The 21,617-nt window shown below is 47.1% G+C and overlaps 6 protein-coding genes across 7 annotated transcripts; 3 read left to right on the top strand and 3 right to left on the bottom strand.

Annotated features, from left to right (window-relative positions):
- Positions 1-1,022: 1,022 nt before the first annotated feature.
- On the bottom strand, positions 1,023-1,949 carry LOC148075219 (olfactory receptor 4F4-like). The gene has a single exon (XM_087794904.1). The coding sequence runs from the start codon at positions 1,947-1,949 to the stop codon at positions 1,023-1,025; it is 927 nt and encodes a 308-aa protein (XP_087651030.1).
- Positions 1,950-6,183: 4,234 nt separating this feature from the next.
- Positions 6,184-7,113, top strand: LOC148075218 (olfactory receptor-like protein DTMT). Its single transcript, XM_087794903.1, has one exon. It carries the CDS (start codon positions 6,184-6,186, stop codon positions 7,111-7,113), a length of 930 nt encoding a protein of 309 aa, XP_087651029.1.
- A 16-nt stretch (positions 7,114-7,129) lies between these two features.
- pgm2l1 (phosphoglucomutase 2-like 1) lies at positions 7,130-11,828 on the bottom strand. The gene is made up of 14 exons (XM_087795372.1): positions 11,575-11,828; positions 10,501-10,668; positions 10,325-10,431; positions 10,182-10,266; positions 10,039-10,122; positions 9,477-9,673; positions 9,190-9,379; positions 9,030-9,127; positions 8,796-8,973; positions 8,388-8,481; positions 8,196-8,325; positions 7,887-8,076; positions 7,687-7,820; positions 7,130-7,374 (listed from the first exon to the last, which is right to left on the bottom strand). Exons 1-14 carry the CDS (start codon positions 11,674-11,676, stop codon positions 7,272-7,274), a joined length of 1,860 nt encoding a protein of 619 aa, XP_087651498.1. The 5' UTR covers positions 11,677-11,828; the 3' UTR covers positions 7,130-7,271.
- Positions 11,829-11,967: 139 nt separating this feature from the next.
- lipt2 (lipoyl(octanoyl) transferase 2) lies at positions 11,968-17,000 on the bottom strand. 2 transcript variants are annotated; one of them, XM_087795924.1, is made up of 4 exons: positions 16,711-17,000; positions 14,853-15,171; positions 12,333-12,459; positions 11,968-12,257 (listed from the first exon to the last, which is right to left on the bottom strand). In XM_087795924.1, exons 2-4 carry the CDS (start codon positions 15,159-15,161, stop codon positions 12,031-12,033), a joined length of 663 nt encoding a protein of 220 aa, XP_087652050.1. In that variant the 5' UTR covers positions 15,162-15,171; positions 16,711-17,000; the 3' UTR covers positions 11,968-12,030. The 2 variants fall into 2 exon arrangements, with proteins under 2 accessions (XP_087652050.1, XP_087652049.1); XM_087795923.1 differs by lacking the exon at positions 16,711-17,000 and having other exon boundaries at positions 14,853-15,504.
- Positions 16,462-19,786, top strand: rnf169 (ring finger protein 169). The gene is made up of 7 exons (XM_087795921.1): positions 16,462-16,499; positions 16,931-17,267; positions 17,706-17,770; positions 17,915-17,980; positions 18,047-18,138; positions 18,238-18,328; positions 18,407-19,786. The coding sequence occupies exons 2-7, from the start codon at positions 17,003-17,005 to the stop codon at positions 19,451-19,453; spliced, it is 1,626 nt and encodes a 541-aa protein (XP_087652047.1). The 5' UTR covers positions 16,462-16,499; positions 16,931-17,002; the 3' UTR covers positions 19,454-19,786.
- A 325-nt stretch (positions 19,787-20,111) lies between these two features.
- Positions 20,112-21,525, top strand: spcs2 (signal peptidase complex subunit 2). The gene is made up of 5 exons (XM_087795490.1): positions 20,112-20,182; positions 20,540-20,623; positions 20,687-20,835; positions 21,045-21,191; positions 21,252-21,525. Exons 1-5 carry the CDS (start codon positions 20,141-20,143, stop codon positions 21,436-21,438), a joined length of 609 nt encoding a protein of 202 aa, XP_087651616.1. The 5' UTR covers positions 20,112-20,140; the 3' UTR covers positions 21,439-21,525.
- Positions 21,526-21,617: the final 92 nt, after the last annotated feature.

Below are 21,617 nucleotides of genomic sequence, written 5' to 3'. Positions count from 1 at the left end.
TTATATTCTAAATATGATCCAAAAAGTACTGTACCTCTCGTTTTTTTTTTCTTTTTCTTTATTTATTCTCACATAATTGACACCAGAGAGATTATTCTGAACACGGAGCAGGCTACAAGAGAGTTATTGCTTTTTTTAGCTAAATATTTATACATAAATGGTAACAGACTATATATTTTGTTGAGGAGAGTTTTTTTATGACAATTATATTGTGAAATGATTAAATAGGATTTATTCTTCAAGAGGCACAGTTAAGTGTTTTTGTGTGAATTCTGAATATGGGTTTTATGAATATGAGTCAAAGCCTGTTGAAAAACCTTTGACTCGATCCCAAAAACACTCCAGAATATGGTCACCCTAGCTAGTGTTCAGATACTCATGGCAACACAAATGGAAATAAGTGACAACAACTTCTTCCCTGAACTATTCCTTTTTATTCTGAAACAACAAAATAAATGACGATGCTCTAGAGTCTAGACAGAGAAAAAACAACAACATGAGCACAGAAGAGTCTGAATCAGCTGACGGCGTCTTGTTGAGCATGCGAGGGGCTTTTTCTAAGATGAATTATTCATTTATTTAAGAGCTGAAGGCAAACAGTGGCAAACGTGTGACGATGAACACAAATGTTCAAACTGAATAAATGTGTCAATGAAGGAAGAATCATGAAATGGATCCTGATCAATGAAGTCAGTAAAAAATACAACTTTGACAAGAAGGATTCTGATGCTTGTTCTATTTTTATGCACACAAAGAATCACACGCATGTACCATTTTGTACAGTTTTGAAAGGTCATGGTGCTGCTGTTTTGTGCATGTGACCCCTCAGCACTCACCCCTGCCAGTCAACAAGGCTGGTCATAATGCTGTGGTTGAATAAAGGACTAATGACATGTTCCTTGTATATATGTTTGCTGTCGGGGGCCTGGACTTATTCTGATGACAATGACATGAGGAGGTCAAAGGTCAAGTGGACCTCATCAAGTCACCGACTCTATTGTCACTGTGGTGAGCAGACCTGGTCAGAACTTGAGGTTGAGCAGAGCCTTGGTTATGGTTCTGATGCTGGTGAGCTTGAGGCCGTAGATGAGCGGGTTGAAGAGCGGCTGTATGGTGAGCCAGTACAGCGACATGAAGATCCGGAGGACGGGGGGCACCATACCCACGTCGAAGCGGCTCAGCAGGATCTCGAAAAAGGTACCGAACGAGAAGTTGATGAGCGACGCCATGTGAGGTGTGACCGTCGTGATCACTTTTTTCCGGGTCTGCGGGGAGGCCGAGAAGCAGACCCGCAGGATCTTGGTGTAGGAGAAGATGCACAGCACCACCGGGCATAAAACCACGACGAACGTGTTGAACAGTCCGGTGATGTTGTAGGAAAGTGTGTCGGAGCACGCCAGCCTCACGATCCGGTAGTTGTCGCAGTAAACTTTTGGGATGACGTTGCCGCAGAGTTGCAGCCGCATCGAGACCAAGATGACGCCGAGACACAGGCCGCACCCCACGATCCAGGGCAGAGCGATGAGCAGGGCCGTGCGGGTCACGCCCATCTTCACGTAGTACTGCAGAGGGTGGCAGATGGCGAGGTAGCGGTCGTACGACATGGTGGATAACATGAGGAACTCCACGGAGGCGTACGAGTACAGACAGTGGATCTGCAGGAAACACAGGTTGAACGAGACCGTGTGAACCCGGGATAGGATCTGCACCAGAAGGAAGGGGAAAAGGGCTGAGCTCCCGTAGAGCTGGTTCAGGAACATGCTGCAGAGGAACATGTACATGGGCTCGTGGAGACTCCGGTTCACGTAGATGATCCAGATCAGAAATATGTTGGAGAATAAAACCGTCGCGTAGAGCACCAGCAGCAGCAGGAAGACGGCGTATCGGACCGGCCCGATGTCCGTGTACGCCGTCAGGACGAAGAATGTCACTTGAGTGGAGTTCTTCATCTCTGCTAGGATCGCACGTCCGGCTTCTTTTCAACCTTCAGGTGAGCACGGACGGGAGAAGGGGGCGGGGGGGGGGGGCGCCCCCTCAACAAGCCGCTGTCGACAAATCAGAGCCCAGTCCGACCAAGCATGATGCAACAATGACAAAGTCAAAGAGTCGAGTTAAGATGGTCACGAAGTCGAGGTCAAAAGTTGCACCGCCAGGACATCCGCACTCTAGGCCCGGGAGCCAAATCCAGCAGCCAAGTCATAAAATATGTAAGTAAATATGTCAGAGTTTAAGACAAGATAAGGTACAGAGATGATTTACGTCAAGAACTACACAGAGACTTGTCACTGTACAGCACTTTGTGATGACTGTTGTTGTTTTTAAAGCGCTTTATAAATAAAGTTGAGTTGAGTGAGAGAGAGAGACTCTTAACTATAGTAAAACTGATGTTAAAGGAAAGAAAATGGTTGGGAATCTGATACTCCTTATTAAAGACAGTTTGGTAAATAGGAATGTGACTGATGACGACGCAGACTGATGACATCATCATGAAGTCGACGAAGATCTTGTTCAGTAACACACTCACACACACACTTGACTCAAACATGAGTAAATGTTATCGTGTGGATTTTTAATATGTGGAAGTAGATCAATATTTTTTTATGGAATATGTTGTTGTTTTTTGGGGTATCTTTTTTAATAATTGAATTTAATCATGTTCATTGTTGTTGTTTTTTTAATGATTTAATTAATAAACACAAAATGGTCGTTGTTTTACACATACAGTTAGATATTGTAAATGCAAAAAATCAAAATTACAATTAAATTAAATCAAATATTTAAAAAATTGTAGCCATTTAGTATTAAATATAAATATGTCCTGAGGTCTCCAGAGGGATTAATGAAGTCTATCTAATTATATCTTGTTTTGGTTTATAATTTTAGTTCCACCAGAAAATACGATTTCTTTGGAATCCGCCATGATGAACTTACATGTCACTGCCAATGAAATGCTTAAGAAAACATTAAATAAAAACAATTTCCGAAACGGGGCAAACTGCTGTACTTCAATATTTCTTGCTTTAAGCGAGAAAGAGAACCTGCATGAATGAGAATCTACATGAACATTAGAAAATGCCTTTATCATCATCAGTGAACGATAGCTTATCATTGGACAGTGTGTGTGCAGAAACTTGGACTTGGACTTCTCTCTTCACATCCATACCAACCTTTGACCTCAGTACCTTCCCAGCCGCTCCATACACAGGCCTGTTATGGACCTGGTCTAAGGCCAAACACACTTCAAAGCCCTGCTGACCTGTTTGTGAGTCATCCTGTGGGTCTACAGAGGATGAACGACTAATGGTCTAATGACCTTCAGAGGGAATTGAGGGACAAACATGTTTACATCTACTGTGACCACTGGGACCCTTCCTGGAAAATAAACACCAGAGGGTCCCTGAGGTCCTGCTGAGGTCCCTCTGACTCTCAGGGATCTCTAGCACAAACACAATTTCGGTTATTACTCTGGACCCTCGACTGTTATGCGACGCCTGTTGTCGTCACATGACACTCACCTGTCACATGGCCATCACTTTCATCACATGACACTTACCTGTCACATGGTCCTCACTTACATCACATGACACTCACCTGTGACATGGCCATCACTTTCATCACATGACACTCATGAACAGCGAAGACGAGTACAGGAGTCTGATACGTGACTTTGTGGACTGGAGTGAGAGGAACCACTTGCAGCTGAACAAAGACCAAGGGGCTGGTCTTGGACTTCGGGAGGTCCAGGACAAAGCCACGTCCAGTGTCCATCAGAGGTGATGAGGTGGAGATAGTGGACAACTATAAGTACCTCGGTGTGTGGATGGACAGTAAACTGGACTGGTCCTGCAACACAGACCATGTATATAAGAACGTTCAGAGTAGACTGTACTTTCTGAGGAGGCTCCGATCATTTAACATCTGCAAGAAGCTCCTCTGCATGTTCTACCAGTCTGTGGTGGCCAGTGTCCTGTTTTATGCTGTGGTGTGTTGGGGTAGGAATGTGTCCAAGAGGAGTGTCAACAGGTTGGACAGGTTGATCAGAAAGGCTGGTTCTGTGGTTGAAGTTGGACTCACTGGTGACAGTTGCTGAGAGGAGATCACTGGACAAACTACTGTCCATCATGGATGATGACAGTCGTCCTCTCAACACTGTCATCAGTGAGCAGAGAAGCAGATGGAGAGCATGAATGCTCCGTCCCATGATGCAACACTAATAGACTCAAGGACTCATTCATTCCTCGTGCATTTAGACTGTTTAATTCTGAGTTTGGGGGCAGGAGTGGAGTGAAAGTATCATGATGTTCTATTCTATGTTAATCTTTGTATCCTTTGTCTTTGTTATTTTTCTTTGATCTATGTTCTTTATCTTTAGACTTAGATTGTGTCATCTTGTTGTTTCTTCTTTGTTCTTATTTTCATTTTTATGAATAAATGCTGTATTGCTGTGTCTGATTGGAAAAAAAACAATTTCAATAAAGTTCATCACATGACACTGACCTGTCACATGACCCTTAATTTCCTCACATGACACTCACCTGTCACATGACCTGTAATTTCCTCACATGACACTCACCTGTCACATGACCCTCACTTTCATCACATGACACTCACCTGTCACATGACCTGTAATTTCATCACGACACTCACCTAACACATGGCCCTCACTTTCATCACATGACACTCACCTGTCACATGACCCTCACTTTCATCACAAGACACTCACCTGTCACGTGGCCCTCACTTTCATCACATGACACTCACCTGTCACATGGCCCTCACTTTCATCACATGACACTCACCTGTCACATGACCCTCACTTTCATCACATGACACTCACCTGTCACTTGGCCATCACTTCCATCACATGACACTCACCTGTCAAATGACCCTCACTTTCATCACATGACAATCACCTGTCACATGACCCTCACTTACATCACATGACACTCACCTTTCTCATGACCTTCGCTTTCATCACGACACTCACCTGTCACATGACCATCACTTTCATCACATGACACTCACCTGTCACTTGGCCATCACTTCCATCACATGACACTCACCTGTCACATGACCCTCACTTTCATCACATGACACTCACCTGTCACATGACCCTCACTTACATCACATGACACTCACCTTTCTCATGACCTTCGCTTTCATCACGACACTCACCTGTCACATGACCATCACTTTCATCACATGACACTCACCTGTCACATGACCCTCACTTTCATCACATGACACTCACCTGTCACATGACCCTCACTTTCATCACATGACACTCACCTGTCACATGACCCTCACTTTCATCACATGACACTCACCTGTCACATGACCCTCACTTCCATCACATGACACTCACCTGTCACATGACCATCACTTTCATCACATGACACTCACCTGTCACATGACCATCACTTTCATCACATGACACTCACCTGTCACATGACCCTCACTTACATCACATGACACTCACCTGTCACATGACCCTCACTTTCATCACATGACACTCACCTGTCACATGACCCTCACTTTCATCACATGACACTCACCTGTCACATGACCCTCACTTACATCACATGACACTCACCTTTCTCATGACCTTCGCTTTCATCACGACACTCACCTGTCACATGACCATCACTTTCATCACGACACTCACCTGTCACATGACCATCACTTTCATCACATGACACTCACCTGTCACATGACCCTCACTTACATCACATGACACTCACCTGTCACATGACCCTCACTTTCATCACATGACACTCACCTGTCACATGACCCTCACTTTCATCACATGACACTCACCTGTCACATGACCCTCACTTACATCACATGACACTCACCTTTCTCATGACCTTCGCTTTCATCACGACACTCACCTGTCACATGACCATCACTTTCATCACGACACTCACCTGTCACATGACCATCACTTTCATCACGACACTCACCTGTCACATTGCTTTTTCTCTCATCCAAGCTCTGAGTTCAGGTTCAGGTTCAGGCTGCTCATGGTTGTCAAGCCATGTTGTCAAGCTGACAGGTGTGGGGGGCGTGGCCTGCTGACAGGGTCCCCCGTCTTGCCAGGGGTATAAGTTGAGCGGCTGTGACTCCACAGTGGCATGTAGAGGTTTTGCCAATGCACCCTCGTGTGCAGCGTCACGTGTGAAAATGGAGAACAACAGCGACATTGTCTTTGTGCTTCACGGACTCAACGTCTCACTGTTCCACCGGCAGGTGTACTTTACCTGCGCCCTGGCCTCGTACCTCCTCACCATCTTCGTCAACGTGACTCTGATCGTGACGGTGTGCGTGGATGTGGCACTGCACAAGCCGCTCTACATTTTCCTGTCCAATCTGTGCCTGAACGGGCTATTGGGGGCCTCCAGCTTCTACCCCAAACTTCTGCACGACCTCTTGGCCGAGGCCCACGTCGTGTCCTACAACGCCTGCCTGGTGCAGATGGTCTTCACCTACACCTACATCTTCATCGAGTACTGCCTTCTCACCGCCATGGCGTACGACCGCTACGTGGCCATCTGCAAGCCACTGCAGTACCACAGCGTGATGACCACACAGAAGGTCGTGCAGCTGCTGCTCTTCAGCTGGACCTTTCCGGTTCTGGAGTCCGTGATCGGCATGTTTCTGACGGCCCGGCTGCCGCTGTGTGGGAACGAGATCCACAAACTCTTCTGCACCAACTGGGATGTGGTGAAGCTTTCGTGCAGCGACACCACCGTCAACAACATCTATGGCTTCGTGCTCATAGTGTCGCATGTGTCTCAGGCCCTGTTCATCCTGTTGTCCTACGCTCACCTGGTGCGCGCCTCGCTCAGCTCCTGCTCCAGCCGCAGGAAGGTGGCGCAGACGTGCCTGCCGCACCTGGTGGCGCTGGTCATCTTCACCACCATGCTGGTGGTTGACTGCTTGTTCTCTCGCTATGGTGGGAATCTGCTGGCTCTGCAGAACATGACGGCGGTAGAGTTCCTAGTGGTGACGCCTCTGATCAACCCCATCATTTATGGCATCAACCTGCAGCAGATACGCATGCGGGTCCTCCACAGTTTCAGTATCAAAGCCTGCAGAGACACCAGGGCCTAATGAGCAGACACGTGAGGATGAACTGGTTCGGACTTTATTGGTCATCTGACGCAAACAAACATTCACATTGTGATACAAAAATAAATATCGGGAGAGTTCAGCTTTGTTGTCACTTGTCGACACACCAGACAGGATGTGACATCGCAGTAAGGGGGGGGCTAATCATGGCGGCGGGTTAGGTGGTTCTTCTCCGGCTCCAGGAAGTCGTTCACCAGGGCGGTGGTTACTGTTTGGAGCTCTTCCTCCAGACGGATGATGTCACTGCAGACAGAAGGATGACATCACAGAGTCAGAGCTCGAGGGGTGAGGCCGTGGCCAGAGATCACTACACAGAATGCGTCCGATGTTTCGTCATCTTAAACAAAAACTTTCTTTTCTGTGATGATTTTGTCCACATGGTTGCCTCTCTGAGAAAACATTCTTAAAGTGGACGCCATTTTTAATATGCTTAGACACTTACAGGAAAGTCACAGAAGTGTTTTGACACCTTGTGAAAAAAGTCTTACAGCACCAGCCTGACACCTGGTGGCCACAAAAGCAGTACCTTAAGCTTGGCTGAAGTCTAGCACTGACCTTTGACCTGGGGCCGCACACAGCTCACTGTAGAATTTGATTTTGGGTTCCGTGCCGCTCGTCCTCAACGTCGCAGTGACTCCGTTCTGCATAGTGAAGGTGATCATCTGACTGGACCGGGTGACCGGTAGAACCTGCACAAAAAGTCCCAGATCAAGACATGCTGCATCTTCGTACCGGCAAGTGCTCAGAACTCGTACGGAGCGATGGTCCGGCTGGCTGCTGTCATATCCTGTGGTCACATCCCGCACATCAACTATCTGGACTCCGCCGCAGACCTTCGGGTACGAACTGTTGCCGTCAAAGTTCCTGATCCGGGTGAAGATGGTTTGAATGGTTTGTGGATCGTGGCAGGTGACGTAGGAGGTGCTGGAGACGTGACAACCGTACCTGCCGTAAAGAAGCAAGGCATAGTAAACGTCCAAAAGACGACCCAGATTTACTTAACAGGCTAACTAGCTTGCGAGCTCCCAACCACTCTTAGCAAAAGCCTGAGAATGTTCTCTTACGTCTGGTAGATGTTGTGCAGCTGCTGGGTCAGAGTGAGGTCCTGGTCCTGGAGATAACAGCTCATTTCGGCCACAACGGCAGCAGAGCTCACGCCATCCTTTTCCGGGACCACACCTCCACACAAAAAACCTGCCATCACAAAGGACAGGAGTAAGGAGTTGTCTGAGCTAGTTAGTTAGGCATCCACCCACCGATGGACTCCTCAAAAGCAAAAAGGACGTTTTTTCCTTCTTTGGTCAGTTCGTCAATTCTGTTTCCGACCCACTTGAATCCCGGAAGAGTTTCCTGATGGACAATAGTATGTTGTGTAATAACTATATCAATATTCCAAAGCACTGTATTGTTTTTAAATAAACAATTGACCACAAATATTTGCCGCATGTTTTTTCTGTTGCAATTACACTTCCGGCCGCTAGATGGCCACAGTCATACCCTGTGAGTTCAATTCATTCAACCAAAAGAGAGGAACAATCACGAGATGTCATTGAAATGTCAAATCGTTCTGATGGAAGTTCTGCGTATCGATTCGCATTTAATCATATTGTGAGCTGAACAATTGTATTGTGAGATTAATGTAACGCTAAAGCCCTAGTGAGCACCTCAAAGTGGAAGCCTTCCACACGAGCAAGGGTCTGTAGGATCTTGGAGGACACTGTGGTGGCTAGCATGTAGGGGAACTGGGAGCTGTGGGGGTTCGGGTGAGTCTTCTTCCAGTTGATCATCATCCACCAGCCGAGCAGAGCCGCCAGCTCGTTGCCGGAGAAAACCTTCCAGCTCCTGTAGCACAAAGAGACCAGACAGAGTTCCCACAGCCCTCGCAAACTGTCACAAACCCGTCGGTGTTCTCAGCTACAGCCAGACGATCTGCGTCTGGGTCCGTCGCCATCACCACTCGGGCGTTTTCACGCTCCGCCAAGCGCAGAGCTAGATCCTACGAGAGACATGATGACATTGGGACTGCACCAGACTCAAGCGAGATGCAAGCAGACTTACCAGAACCGAAGCCCCCTCTTCGGGGTTGGGGCAGTGCAAAGTGGGGAAGTCTGGGTCAGGGTCTTTCTGCTCCGGGACGGGGATCGGCGGGACAAAGCCAAACGTACCAAACGCCTGCTGGACGAAGACATGGCCCACGCCGTGGAAGGACGAGTGGACAAACTTCAGAGGACAGCGGCTGTTGAGGGCCCTGACACAAGACTGTACCTTAAGACCGTCTGAAGTCACTTCCTGTCCAGCCTTAACACCATGACGACATGGGAGCAAACAACTTTGCGAGGCATCACCTGTGGTAGCAGAGCGAGGAGACGTCCTCCATGTAGCAGCGGTTGATCTCCACCAACGGGTCTGTCCTCAAGGAGCTGGTCCCTGCAAGCATGTCGTCCCAGCAGGTGGCGCTCCAGGGCTCCAGCTGCTCGTCGATGCACCGCAGGATCTCTTTGTCCCGAGGCGAACAGATTTGAGCGCCATTGCTCCAGTAAACCTGCAGGGGGTGTGTATTGTTAAGAATCTGGGGATACAATTCATATCAACAATGTATAACATATACACAACATACAGCGATTTCCTTCTTCCTAGCTGCAGAGGACATCATAACCACTGCCATCTAGCGTCTAGAAAGTCAATTGCAACACGAAAATAATTCTGAGATTATTTGCATGAACATTGTAAATTTAATAGAAATCAGTTGCAATTGGCTGAAAAATTGACACTATAACACTTTTAACTCCATGAATGATCAAGAAACAATAAAATATATTAAAACTAAACTTTTTCATATATATTATTGTTTTTAACCAGGGAAACGCAGTCCTTCAGCTACTAAACATAGAGATGCTGGTCGTTTACCTTGTAACCATTGTCTTCTCTGGGGTTGTGCGAGGCCGTCACCATGACCCCAGCAGCGGCGCCCAGCTTCTTCACAGCGTACGACTGGAAACACAAGCAGATGTGAGGCTGCACTCGGACACGATGAGCAAAGAGTTCCTCACCACGTACGGCGTGGGGACCATAGCGGAGAACAGGTGGACGGGGACGTCCCGGCTGAGCATCACAGCGGCGGTCAGTGAGGCAAGACTGGAACACAGACACAAGACTTGCTTCCACTGTCATCACGGTGACGGCAAGTGTTTACCGGCGGCTGCTGCAGTCGCTCCTCTGCTGTCCGCGGTTGTCGAAGCCAACTACCACACCCTGGCTGGCGAGATCCGGCTGAGTCCTTAGCAGGTAGCTGTAGAGACCCTGGATAGAACACAATGCCGCATTGGCAAATTCAATTTGGAGGCCCGGAACTAATTAGTATAGACCAACCTGGGTGGACTGGATAACGGTGAGGTCGTTAATGCGGTTGAACCCTGCTCCCATCTGCGCCCGCAGTCCAGCTGTCCCAAAACTCATTCTGCTGCAGAGTCTTGACCTCAGGTCTTCAACCCGACCAGCTTGCAGGAGGGACTCGACTTGGTCCCGGGTTCGACCATTCTGTGGAGGAGAGGACCAAATTCATGTGTGTGCATTTCTGTGGCCATAAGTCCGGATTGAAGCGGGACAGTCCGGAATTTTAAAGCTTTGCCCGGTTCTTCTCAAGCCAGACGCTCATTTGTCCTCCTTATTGGAGTTTCACAAGAATGCAACGCTGTGGATCGTCCAATAGTATACGTTTTTTATTGACATGGAAAAAAAAAGATTGGATGCAAATAATTGGCTATACACGGTGTCACTCAATTATCTGATTTCTCATTGGTTGAAAAGGTAAACAAGCACCCATTTGTGTACACACTTGTAGGTACATTTCATTTGCACATTTAAGGTAATATATGTTCTGATTGGTGGACATATATAATAAATATATACAAATACTCAGGTTTTCCCCCCTCTTTTGTTACACATACATCGGATACGTTATAAATTGTCTTGTGATGAACATTATCTCAGAATGTATAGGGATACCATAGTTATCAAGTACATTTACATTTGCATATTCCACATTAGAGTTGTATGTTGAGGTTTTTCTTTCCTCACTCAAAACCTCGAGGTGTCCTTATTTTTTTGGTGTTGTGGAAAAGGACATCCTTTCAGTCAAGTGGTCTTAATGTTTCGAGGTGAGGAGTTTGATTCGCTCTCAAATACTAAATCGGATCTTTCTAACAGCTACTGATATCTCTCTGGACTAAACTCAACCTCTTGGCCTTATCGAAGTAGTCCTGAACCCTGAAAAATATCGTCTGCCTGCCAGTCCGCACTGCGGGGTTCAGTATCGCTATAACGGCTCAACAAAACCATCAGGCGGATAACGTTTTTAAAAACGGTACAAACCGGGCTCCATCGTTTTCGTAAATCACAGGTTTTCACTGCGTTAAAAAACTGGACGGAGATTCCGGATCATACCTTGTCCCAGGTGAGCCACTGCAGCACCGCTTTATCCAGCTGAGGGTCGCCGGTGCTCCTGCGGCGCACGTTGGCGTTCAGGTCCCCGTTATCGTCCTCCATTCAAAAGCCTCCGAAAAAAAGGCAACGCGAACCTAGCTCCCCGGTTCCATGAGCACAGCTCACGGCTAACAGACGCAGAGTCGTGTTACACTTCGGATCTAAATACAGCGTGTGATAGCGGGGAGCCAACAATCTGCGCCTTTCAGTTTGTAAACAATTCACATCCGCCAGAGCCGTTTCCGGTCACCCTCCACAATAAAAGCCTCTTCACGCACACACCGTTTCCGTCACAATGTTATGGTGATGACTCGGCAGTAAAAACATCTTCTCCACCAAAACACAAACAATATATCGCTTGATTCATTTTTATTGGGGGTTCTGAGGCAGGAGAACGCGAGCGTCCCAAGCAGGACTTCAGGGCTTCAGCTCCTCCAACAGCCTGCAACCAAAGTTCTGTGTGAAGACGTCAAGCAGGTGCGGGACGGTCTCGTCCACGGTCACGTGACGCTGCAGCTCGGCGCTCAGTGACGTCACGCCTTTGCCCTCCACGCCGCACGGCACGATGTGGTCGAACCAGCTCAGGTCCGTGCTGCAGTTCAGAGCGAAGCCGTGGGACGTCACGTAGCGGCCACAGTGGATTCCTGCCAGGAGGAGAGAGAGAGAGAGAGAGGGGGGTCAGGAGGGTCACCAGCAGTGGGGTACAACTTCCTACTGACCTATGGCGCAGATCTTGTTTTCTCCGACCCACACACCTGTGTGAGGAGACGTGGAGGCTGGGATTTGGAACCTCCTGCACACTTCTATGACGGTCTTTTCCAGCTCAGCCACGTACCAGCGGACGCTCTGAGGGACCAGATGACAATGAGACAACATCTTCGAAAGACCTCCACTCAGACTACCACAAGTCTTTACTCAAACCACCACATGTCTTTAGTCAAACCACCACACACACATGCACATCTTTTCTCTAATCACCACACACATCTTTACTAAAAAAAAACACACACACCTGTACTCAAACCACCACAACCACATGCACATCTTTTCTCTAATCACCACACACATCTTTACTCAAACCACCACACACATCTTTACTCAAACCACCACGCACATCTTTAATCAAACCACCAGACACACTTTTACTCAAACCACCACACACACCTTTACTCAAACCACCACACACATCTTTACTCAAACCACCACAACCACATGCACATCTTTTCTCTAATCACCACACACATCTTTACTCAAACCACCACGCACATCTTTAATCAAACCACCACACACACTTTTACTCAAACCACCACACACACCTTTACTCAAACCACCACACACTTCTTTACTCAAACCACCACACACTTCTTTACTCAAACCACCACACACATCTTTACTCAAACCACCACACACATCTTTACTCAAACCACCACGCACATCTTTACTCAAACCACCACACACATCTTTACTCAAACCACCACGCACATCTTTACTCAAACCACCACACACACCTTTACTCAAACCACCACACACTCCTTTACTCAAACCACCACACACTTCTTTACTCAAACCACCACACACATCATTACTCAAACCACCACACACACCTTTACTCAAACCACCACACACACCTTTGCTCAAACCACTACACACTTCTTTGCTCAAACCAACACACACATCATTACTCAAACCAACACACTTCTTTGCTCAAACCAACACAAACTTCTTTAATCAAACCACCACGAACCTCTTTACTCAAACCACCACACACATCTTTACTCAAACCAACACACTTCTTCAATCAAACCAACACAAACTTCTTTAATCAAACCACCACGAACCTCTTTACTCAAACCACCACGCACATTTTTACTCAAACCACCACACACTTCTTTACTCAAACCACCACACACACCTTTACTCAAACCACCACACACATCTTTACTCAAACCACCACACACACCTTTGCTCAAACCACTACACACTTCTTTGCTCAAACCAACACACACATCTTTACTCAAACCAACACACTTCTTCAATCAAACCAACACAAACTTCTTTAATCAAACCACCACGAACCTCTTTACTCAAACCACCACACACATCTTTACTCAAACCAACACACTTCTTCAATCAAACCAACACAAACTTCTTTAATCAAACCACCACGAACTTCTTTACTCAAACCACCACACACATCTTTACTCAAACCGCCACACACTTCTTTACTCAAACCACCACACACACATGCACATTTTTTCTCTAACCACCACACACACCTTTACTCAAACCACCACAAACATCTTTACTCAAACCACCACACACACCTTTACTCAAACCACCACACACTTCTTTACTCAAACCACCACACACACCTTTACTCAAACCACCACACACATTTTTACTCAAACCACCACACACTTCTTTACTCAAACCACCACACACACCTTTACTCAAACCACCACACACATCTTTACTCAAACCGCCACACACTTCTTTACTCAAACCACCACACACACATGCACATCTTTTCTCTAACCACCACACACACCTTTACTCAAACCACCACAAACATCTTTACTCAAACCACCACACACACCTTTACTCAAACCACCACACACTTCTTTACTCAAACCACCACACACACCTTTACTCAAACCACCACACACATCTTTACTCAAACCACCACACACATCTTTACTCAAACCACCACACACACCTTTGCTCAAACCACCAGACACTTCTTTGCTCAAACCATCACACACATCTTTACTCAAACCACCACGAACCTCTTTACTCAAACCACCACACACATCTTTACTCAAACCAACACACACTTCTTAATCAAACCAACACAAACTTCTTTAATCAAACCACCACGAACCTCTTTACTCAAACCACCACACACACCTTTACTCAAACCACCACAAACATCTTTACTCAAACCACCACACACATCTTTACTCAAACCACCACACACACCTTTACTCAAACCACCACAAACATCTTTACTCAAACCACCACACACTTCTTTGCTCAAACCAACACACACATCTTTACTTAAACCACCACGAGCCTCTTTACTCAAACCACCACACACATCTTAAATCAAACTAACACACACATCTTTACTTAAACCACCACAAACCTCTTTACTCAAACCACCACACACATCTTCAATCAAACCACCACACACATCTTCAATCAAACCACCACACACATCTTATTCCCAGGTCACATACCTTCTTGAAGAAACTAAGGTGAAGAACCGGGTAGCAGACCAGCTGTCCAGGACCATGGAAAGTGATGAGTCCTCCTCTGTTGGTCTGGTGCACCTCAGCCCCGAGCCCACGAAGGTCCTCCAGCAGCGGGGCAGGGTAGGGTTTCTGGCGGATCCCGGTGGTGTAGACTGGCGGGTGCTCGCAAAGGAACAAGGCGTTCGCGGGATTGGTCTGGTGTCGTTTCACGTAAACCTGCTGCAGGTGCAGCGCCTCCAGGTATGACACCAGACCCAAACGAAACACCTGCACCTGAGGCAGACCGACCCGCATGATGCGGAATCTAAGTAAGTAAGTAAGTAATGCTTATTTCTAGAGTCGAACAGAGCGTCAAGTTACGTGACAACTCTTCATAATACCAGTTTAAATTAAAAGTAAACAGAACAGAGTCATTCAAGTGACTCAAGTGATCTCCAAGAGGTCTCCAGAGTCTCGGACACTTGTCAAAGTCACGTGTTGTTACCGATTTGCGTTCACGCTCAGGTTTAGTTTAAAGCACATTACTTTACCATTTAAAACACGTGATGTTCACTGATGACTCTGACATCAACTTTCCTGAATAAAAACTACGTAGACGATGTCAAATCCCTTCAATATGGGTCCGAAAGGACACCAGAGAAGTGCTTGAAAGTATTCTCAAGCGGAAGTGATGTTTTATTTACTGGCCGACTGACGACTTTCGAGCGCGTTTGTAGTCAATCTGTAGTTTTCTCTTCTCTTTATCTTCACAAGCGTTAAAACAATAATTGAATCATGTTTATGTGCCATGTGCATGAAAAAAAGGGATGGTCACACGTTAAAGTTGTGTAAATGTATTCAAGTTTGTATGTTTGTAAAGTATTGCTGTGAAAATTGGTGTGTTTTCAAGGTTTTAAGGTTAACAATTAAACATTAAAATGATCATCAATATGGACGTCGTCAGAGTCGTGTTATTTTTTTTGCTAACATGAAGGATGTATTTACTCAAGACAGAATATGCCATAATCGCAGGGGTTAAACGCAGGGGTAAAGCATCCTTATTGCTAAGAGGCTATAATAGTGACCACGACAGAGATCGACGAGAACCAACCGTGCCTATGGCTGGAGGTAAGAGGTTAATCCAAACGCTGAAATCTAATACAAATGATGAATTTCTCTCTTTGCGCTTGATGGATCTACTGACTCCTTTAAGAAACATATTAAGACGTTTTTATTTGTTCAGTATTTCCTTGATTTTCTGGAACTCCTGTTGTGTTATCAGTATTATCTTGACCCTTTAAAGTATATACTTTATTGAATATTGTTTTGATTGTTTAAGCGCTTTGTGACCCAGGTCCGGAAAAGCGCTATACAAATAAAAAATACTTACTTACTTACTTATATTAGGTGTGGATTTACCTGACTAATACCTGGTAATCACGTGACTTTAAATGGTTGAACATGTGGACAAAATTGTGTTTGTTTTGACCAAATAGATGTCATGTTCAAAAACTGTGAATGAATGTTGCGATACCAATTTATACCACTTGGATGCGCTGTTCGAGTTGAGCGAAACGTTCCCGATCACACGAAGAAAAACATGAGCGAGTTTGAGACCACGCCCACGGAGATCTGTCGTCATGGCTCTGACGCGTAAGTACATTTGCCAGTAAACAACTTTTAAATATCAATTACATTAAGATTATTGAACTTTCCGTGTGAAACAAAAAGTCCTCCCCTCTTCCAACTTATTGAATGAAACACGGATGAGCATGTTTACAGAAAAAGTGTTTGTGTTACGAATATAAATGCGATCCAGAATGAGTTAAATATAAAAACGGTTATATTTTGACCCGGAACCCACCTCAACCGCGGACTTACGACACTGTTGTCACTGAGGGGCGACAAAGCTTTGACACATTCTGAAAGATGAACTTCCTACTTCCGGGTTTCGCCCTCACGCGTCCAATCGATGACCGGGTCTTGATTCCCATCTCGGGGCTACGACCTGCTTTTTTTATTAATGTTTAGGGAGATTTTTTTATATTGTTTTTTTCCTTTCTTGTATTGTCTTATTCTGAAAGGCTAGGGCGGCTGTTGGCGGGCTGCTCGTTCGGGAGGGCGGGGTTTGTTTTCACTCAGAGTCGTCAGGTAAGATGGCGACCAACGGGTCGGCCGAGCGACCTGGCGGAGCGTCCAGCGCCAGCCCGGCGGATCCCTCCGCCCCGGGAGCCAGGCTAAGGTCCAGGTCCAGGGCAAGGTCGCGACCCGAGACGAAGAACTCCGCCAAAGCTCAGTCCGGCCGCAGCTCACCCTGTCGGCACCTGGCCTCCCCGACCAGGGATCACTCCTGCATCAGCGAGCGCTTCCAGAGGTGGAGTGGAGCCTGGAGGAGCAGCGGCGGGATCAGCAGGAGAGACGGTGAGAGCCGCGGAGGGGAGCACCACCAGAAAACTATAGAATTAATAGGATAAAAATTAAAGTTGTTCTGAACGAGTCTCGTAACTGAAGGCAACATCTCTCCGAACTCGTCCGGACTTGTTCTGTTGACTAGTGACAAGGACTTTAACCAGAGTGACGTCACTCTGTGTTGTGACTTTGAAACATCTAAAATGTTAAAATTAATTAATTTAGTTTAAATTTTTCTTATTTTCGAAACAAGCGCACCCCCTTCTAAACGACTTGTGTTGATGAAATACGTGTGTATTTCGTGTATATTGCCTCACCTGGAGCTCAGGTAGACTTCAGAAGAATGGAGGTCAGATGTTTCTCTATAGTATCTGTAAGCAGATGGTTGTGACTTTAGATCATTTGTTTCTGAGCTGAACCTCGATTCTAATTTTATTTTTTTCCCCACAGGAACATTTGTTTGTCCTGGCGTTGCCCTGAGGTCCATGGACGTGTCCACCAGTATTAAACACAGAGTGAGTCCAAAACGCTTCATCCCATCTGAAACTTGTTGCTCTGCTACAACTTCTTCATCCACACCATAGTCATCATCATCATTATCATCGACATGATCATTGTTCTCATCAACGGCCTCATCATTGACGAACTTTCTTCTTCAGGTGTTGGACGAGAGAGAAATATTTGGGAGAAGGAAGTCAGATGCATTCCGGCATGAGGAAGAGCAGGTGAGTGGGGGGGTTTAGGGGAAGACTGAGACAGGTGGAGCAGGTGACAAGAGCTCTGATCTTCAGGCGCCACAGTCGAATTCTGAGAACGAGGAACCCCTTGCCTGGAGGACTCGAAACAAGTCGGCCTTTGTAAGAAATCCCAATACCGTCTCCGGGTAAGTCTCCCTAACCTGCCTGCTGAGCGCTGGTCAGTGACTTGTTTAGTTGTGAGTTGAGCTGACCTCTGTGGTGACCTCTGATCTCGACACATTCAGTGCTTCTCAGAGGAGTCGTAGCTGCACCGACCAGGAGGAGCACAGGAGGCGGAAGCTCAAGGGGGCGCCACTGTCTGCTGTTAAGAACGAGGTGTGCTTCATCAACTTTCTGGTGCTGCTGCCTCATATCCCAGCTTCCACTCATAACTTTTGTGTCACCTGTCCGCAGGTGAGCCTGGACCACAGTGCCACTGCAGGAATCCTACTTTCCGCAGAGAATCGTCGTTGCACATCCGCCCCGGTAACCGGCCCAGACCGGCTACTGGCTTGGCGTGCGATGATGACTTCCACAACCACACCACTGGGTCTCCTGCAGCCCGAGCGTTCCATCAGCCCCGATAGCAACGACAGCATTTCCGAAGAGCTCAACCACTTCAAGCCCATCGTCTGCTCGCCCTGCACACCACCCAAGCGCCTCCCTGACGGACGCCTCCTGGAGCCCACCATTGTCAAGTCCACGCCCCGGAACCTGAGCCGTGGCCTTCAGAAGGCGACTAGCTACGAAGCCAGTCCAGCTGTTCTGCAGAAGTGGAGACAGATCGAGCTGGACCGACAGAACCTCAAGGTGGACTGCAAGTCCACGTTGACCAGTCCTGTGATGGAGATCCACGAGGATGAACCAAAGACTCTGTTGAGCTCTGTGGTCCGTGCCAGGAACGTGCTGGTGCCCAACAACAAGCGGAAGCTTGACTTCGAAGCTGGCAACGTGGAAGAGGTGACGGGACACCTAGTCAAGATCCGAGTCCCTGCGATCCGTTACAATAAGCAGGTGGTCACGGAGAGTACAGACTTGGAGATCGCAGGCAGCCCAGAGCTGTACGCCGGAGGAACTTTGTTTGGCCCAGATAGGACCTACTCGCCATTCACCCGTAATTCTAGCTTTCGATTGTGCCGCCTAGAAGCAAGTGAGACAAACAGGAACCATGATCTTCAGCTGCGGTCTTCCTCGGGCAGGAAGAGCCAACAAAAAACAAGACACCTGGATGCGCAACGAGATTTGGACCGCTTGGATGACCGACTCCTACTGAGGAGGATCCAGCAGGAAAGACAGGACCGATCACTCGCCCTGCAGCTCCAGAGGCAGTTCGACCAAGAGGAGGGCCACACTGCCCTCAGGCCGACCCAGGGCTCGTACTTCCTGCGATCTTGGAAGAGCAACCCTGGGCGGCGGCGACGAGGTCTCCGGCGCTCGCGGCCGGGCAACAAGAAGTTGTAGCAGCAAGCCATGTTTTATGCAAGAGAATCAAGAAAAATGAATGTTTTTTAACAGAATTGAACTCGACCCACTTCACCAGCAGAACCAGAACTTTGAGAAAGCAACAGAACCAAACTGAACTCATTTAATGACTTCTGGGACCAGTTGTTCTTCCCAAACTTCACTATTTAATTATAAAGCCTACAGTTCAACCATTTGTTTGCTGATTTTAATTTCAAACTTCAACACTAAAGATGACTTGACACTATGTGGACACATGAACGATATTTGAGGTGAAAATAAGACACAAGAAGAGTCGAAGTTTGAAATAAAAATAAATCTTTTGGTTTTAAATTGGTGTAATTTCTATGGCTTTTTTCCATATTTTTTGTTTTGTTTCAATCTCTTAGTGAGGGACTTGAGCATGCATCACACTGATAAGTAAACCAATATTTGCGTAGTTTTCTTAACTGTTGTATATATTTTTTTCAATGAATAAAATAATTTTCACCATAAACCGACTTCCGGGTGTAACAAGCGTGCTATCGCAGTTAAATAGACATGCCAATAATACGTGTAATAATTAGTCAAAATAATCGTAATTTCACATTTTGCTTGTGCGTCGACTATCGATGACGTCTTAGGTGCGTCAGCCAATCTCCACCTGCCAGCTCAATCGGGGAGGTGGAGTCGCGGAAGCAAAACAAAATGGCCGCAACTCGCAGCGGGAAGAGCGGACTCCTGGAAAAAGTAAGAAATGATGTTTTGAACTTAGAAGATGAACCTCCAGAGTAACGTGTCGAGTTCACGATGATGTTCGCTTTGAAGAATTAAATTCGCTGAATTTTGTATCGGTGTCTCGAGCAAGGATGCTGACGTGTCGTCACCACTGTGTGGAAGACGAGTTCCGTCTTTTGTTCCTGAACACACTTCTCTGTATGTACAAGCGACACGGCAAACACCAGACTGCTGTTGTATTGGAAGAAGGGAGGAATCATGTCTCAAGTCTAGCCGCTCTCTCACGCACCACTTTTTGTTGCTACATCCGCAGCTGCAGCATCACCGTCATGGGTCTCAAACATGTGTTGTTGTGTGTTTATGTTTCAGTGGAGAATCGACGAGAAGCCTGTGAAGATAGACAAGTGGGATGGAGCCGCTGTGAAGAACTCGCTCGATGATGCCGCCAAGAAGGTAAGACCAACTCCTGCTTCCCCCTTCTACCACCTCTCACCATTCTGATGCCCCCCCATGCAGGTGATTCTGGAGAAGTTTGGCTACGTGGAGAACTTCGGGCTCGTGGACGGCCGGCTGATGATCTGCACCGTGTCGTGTCTGTTTGCCATCTTGGCGTTGATCTGGGACGACCTGAGACCGTTTCCCCAGTCCAGACCGGTCCTGGCCTGCTGCGTGATCTCATATCCTTCCCAGTCTGATGGTTGACACGGACGACAATCAGGGTCTACAAGTAGACTTGTGTTTGGTTTGGTTCCAGCACATCCTCCACCTCATAGTAGCTTCAGCTGGGGAGAGGGAAGAGTCGCAGGTAGATGACATCATCAGAGGGCTGTTGATAGCGGTCGGGTCATGATGGTTCTATTTGTTGGTCCTTGACCCGCTTCATCACCTACTTCATCATGATGGGCATCCTGACGCTCTATACGTCCTACAAAGAGAAGAACATCTTCCTGGTGGCCCTGCAGAAGGACCCGGCCGGGATGGACCCGGACCACATGTGGCAGCTTTCCTCGTCCCTCAAACGGTCGGTGTCCCTCAGCTGTAGTGTCCCTTCAGCAGGTTTAGTAACTTGGTCTTTCAACAGGTTCGATGACCAGTACACGCTCCGCGTCGCCTTCATCGAGGGGAAGACTCGCGTCTACAGGGAGTGCGAGTTCACCAAGTCGGTTGCGGCGTTCTTCGACGAGAACGGGACTCTGGTGATGGACCAGTTTGAAAAGTGTGTCTCTGGACTTCACGACACACTGGCCAGCGACAAGAAGACCAAGTGACACTCGAGTCCACCAAGTTTCACGGACACGTTTCCCTCCTGTTACCTTTTGATTCATTTCAACCAATAAACATGTCTTGCCAGTCAATAGCCAACACTCAATGAGTCGCAGAAAAAGCCCTCGCAACTCAACAAGTCACTGACATGACTAGTCGTATACCAACACTCACAGTTCACTGA

The sequence above is a fragment of the Callionymus lyra genome, chromosome 7, assembly GCF_982586985.1.
Source record: "Callionymus lyra chromosome 7, fCalLyr1.hap1.1, whole genome shotgun sequence".
NCBI lineage: Eukaryota > Metazoa > Chordata > Actinopteri > Syngnathiformes > Callionymidae > Callionymus > Callionymus lyra.
Note: the sequence above shows the minus strand (reverse complement) of the source record. Positions and strands in the feature narration are given on the sequence as shown.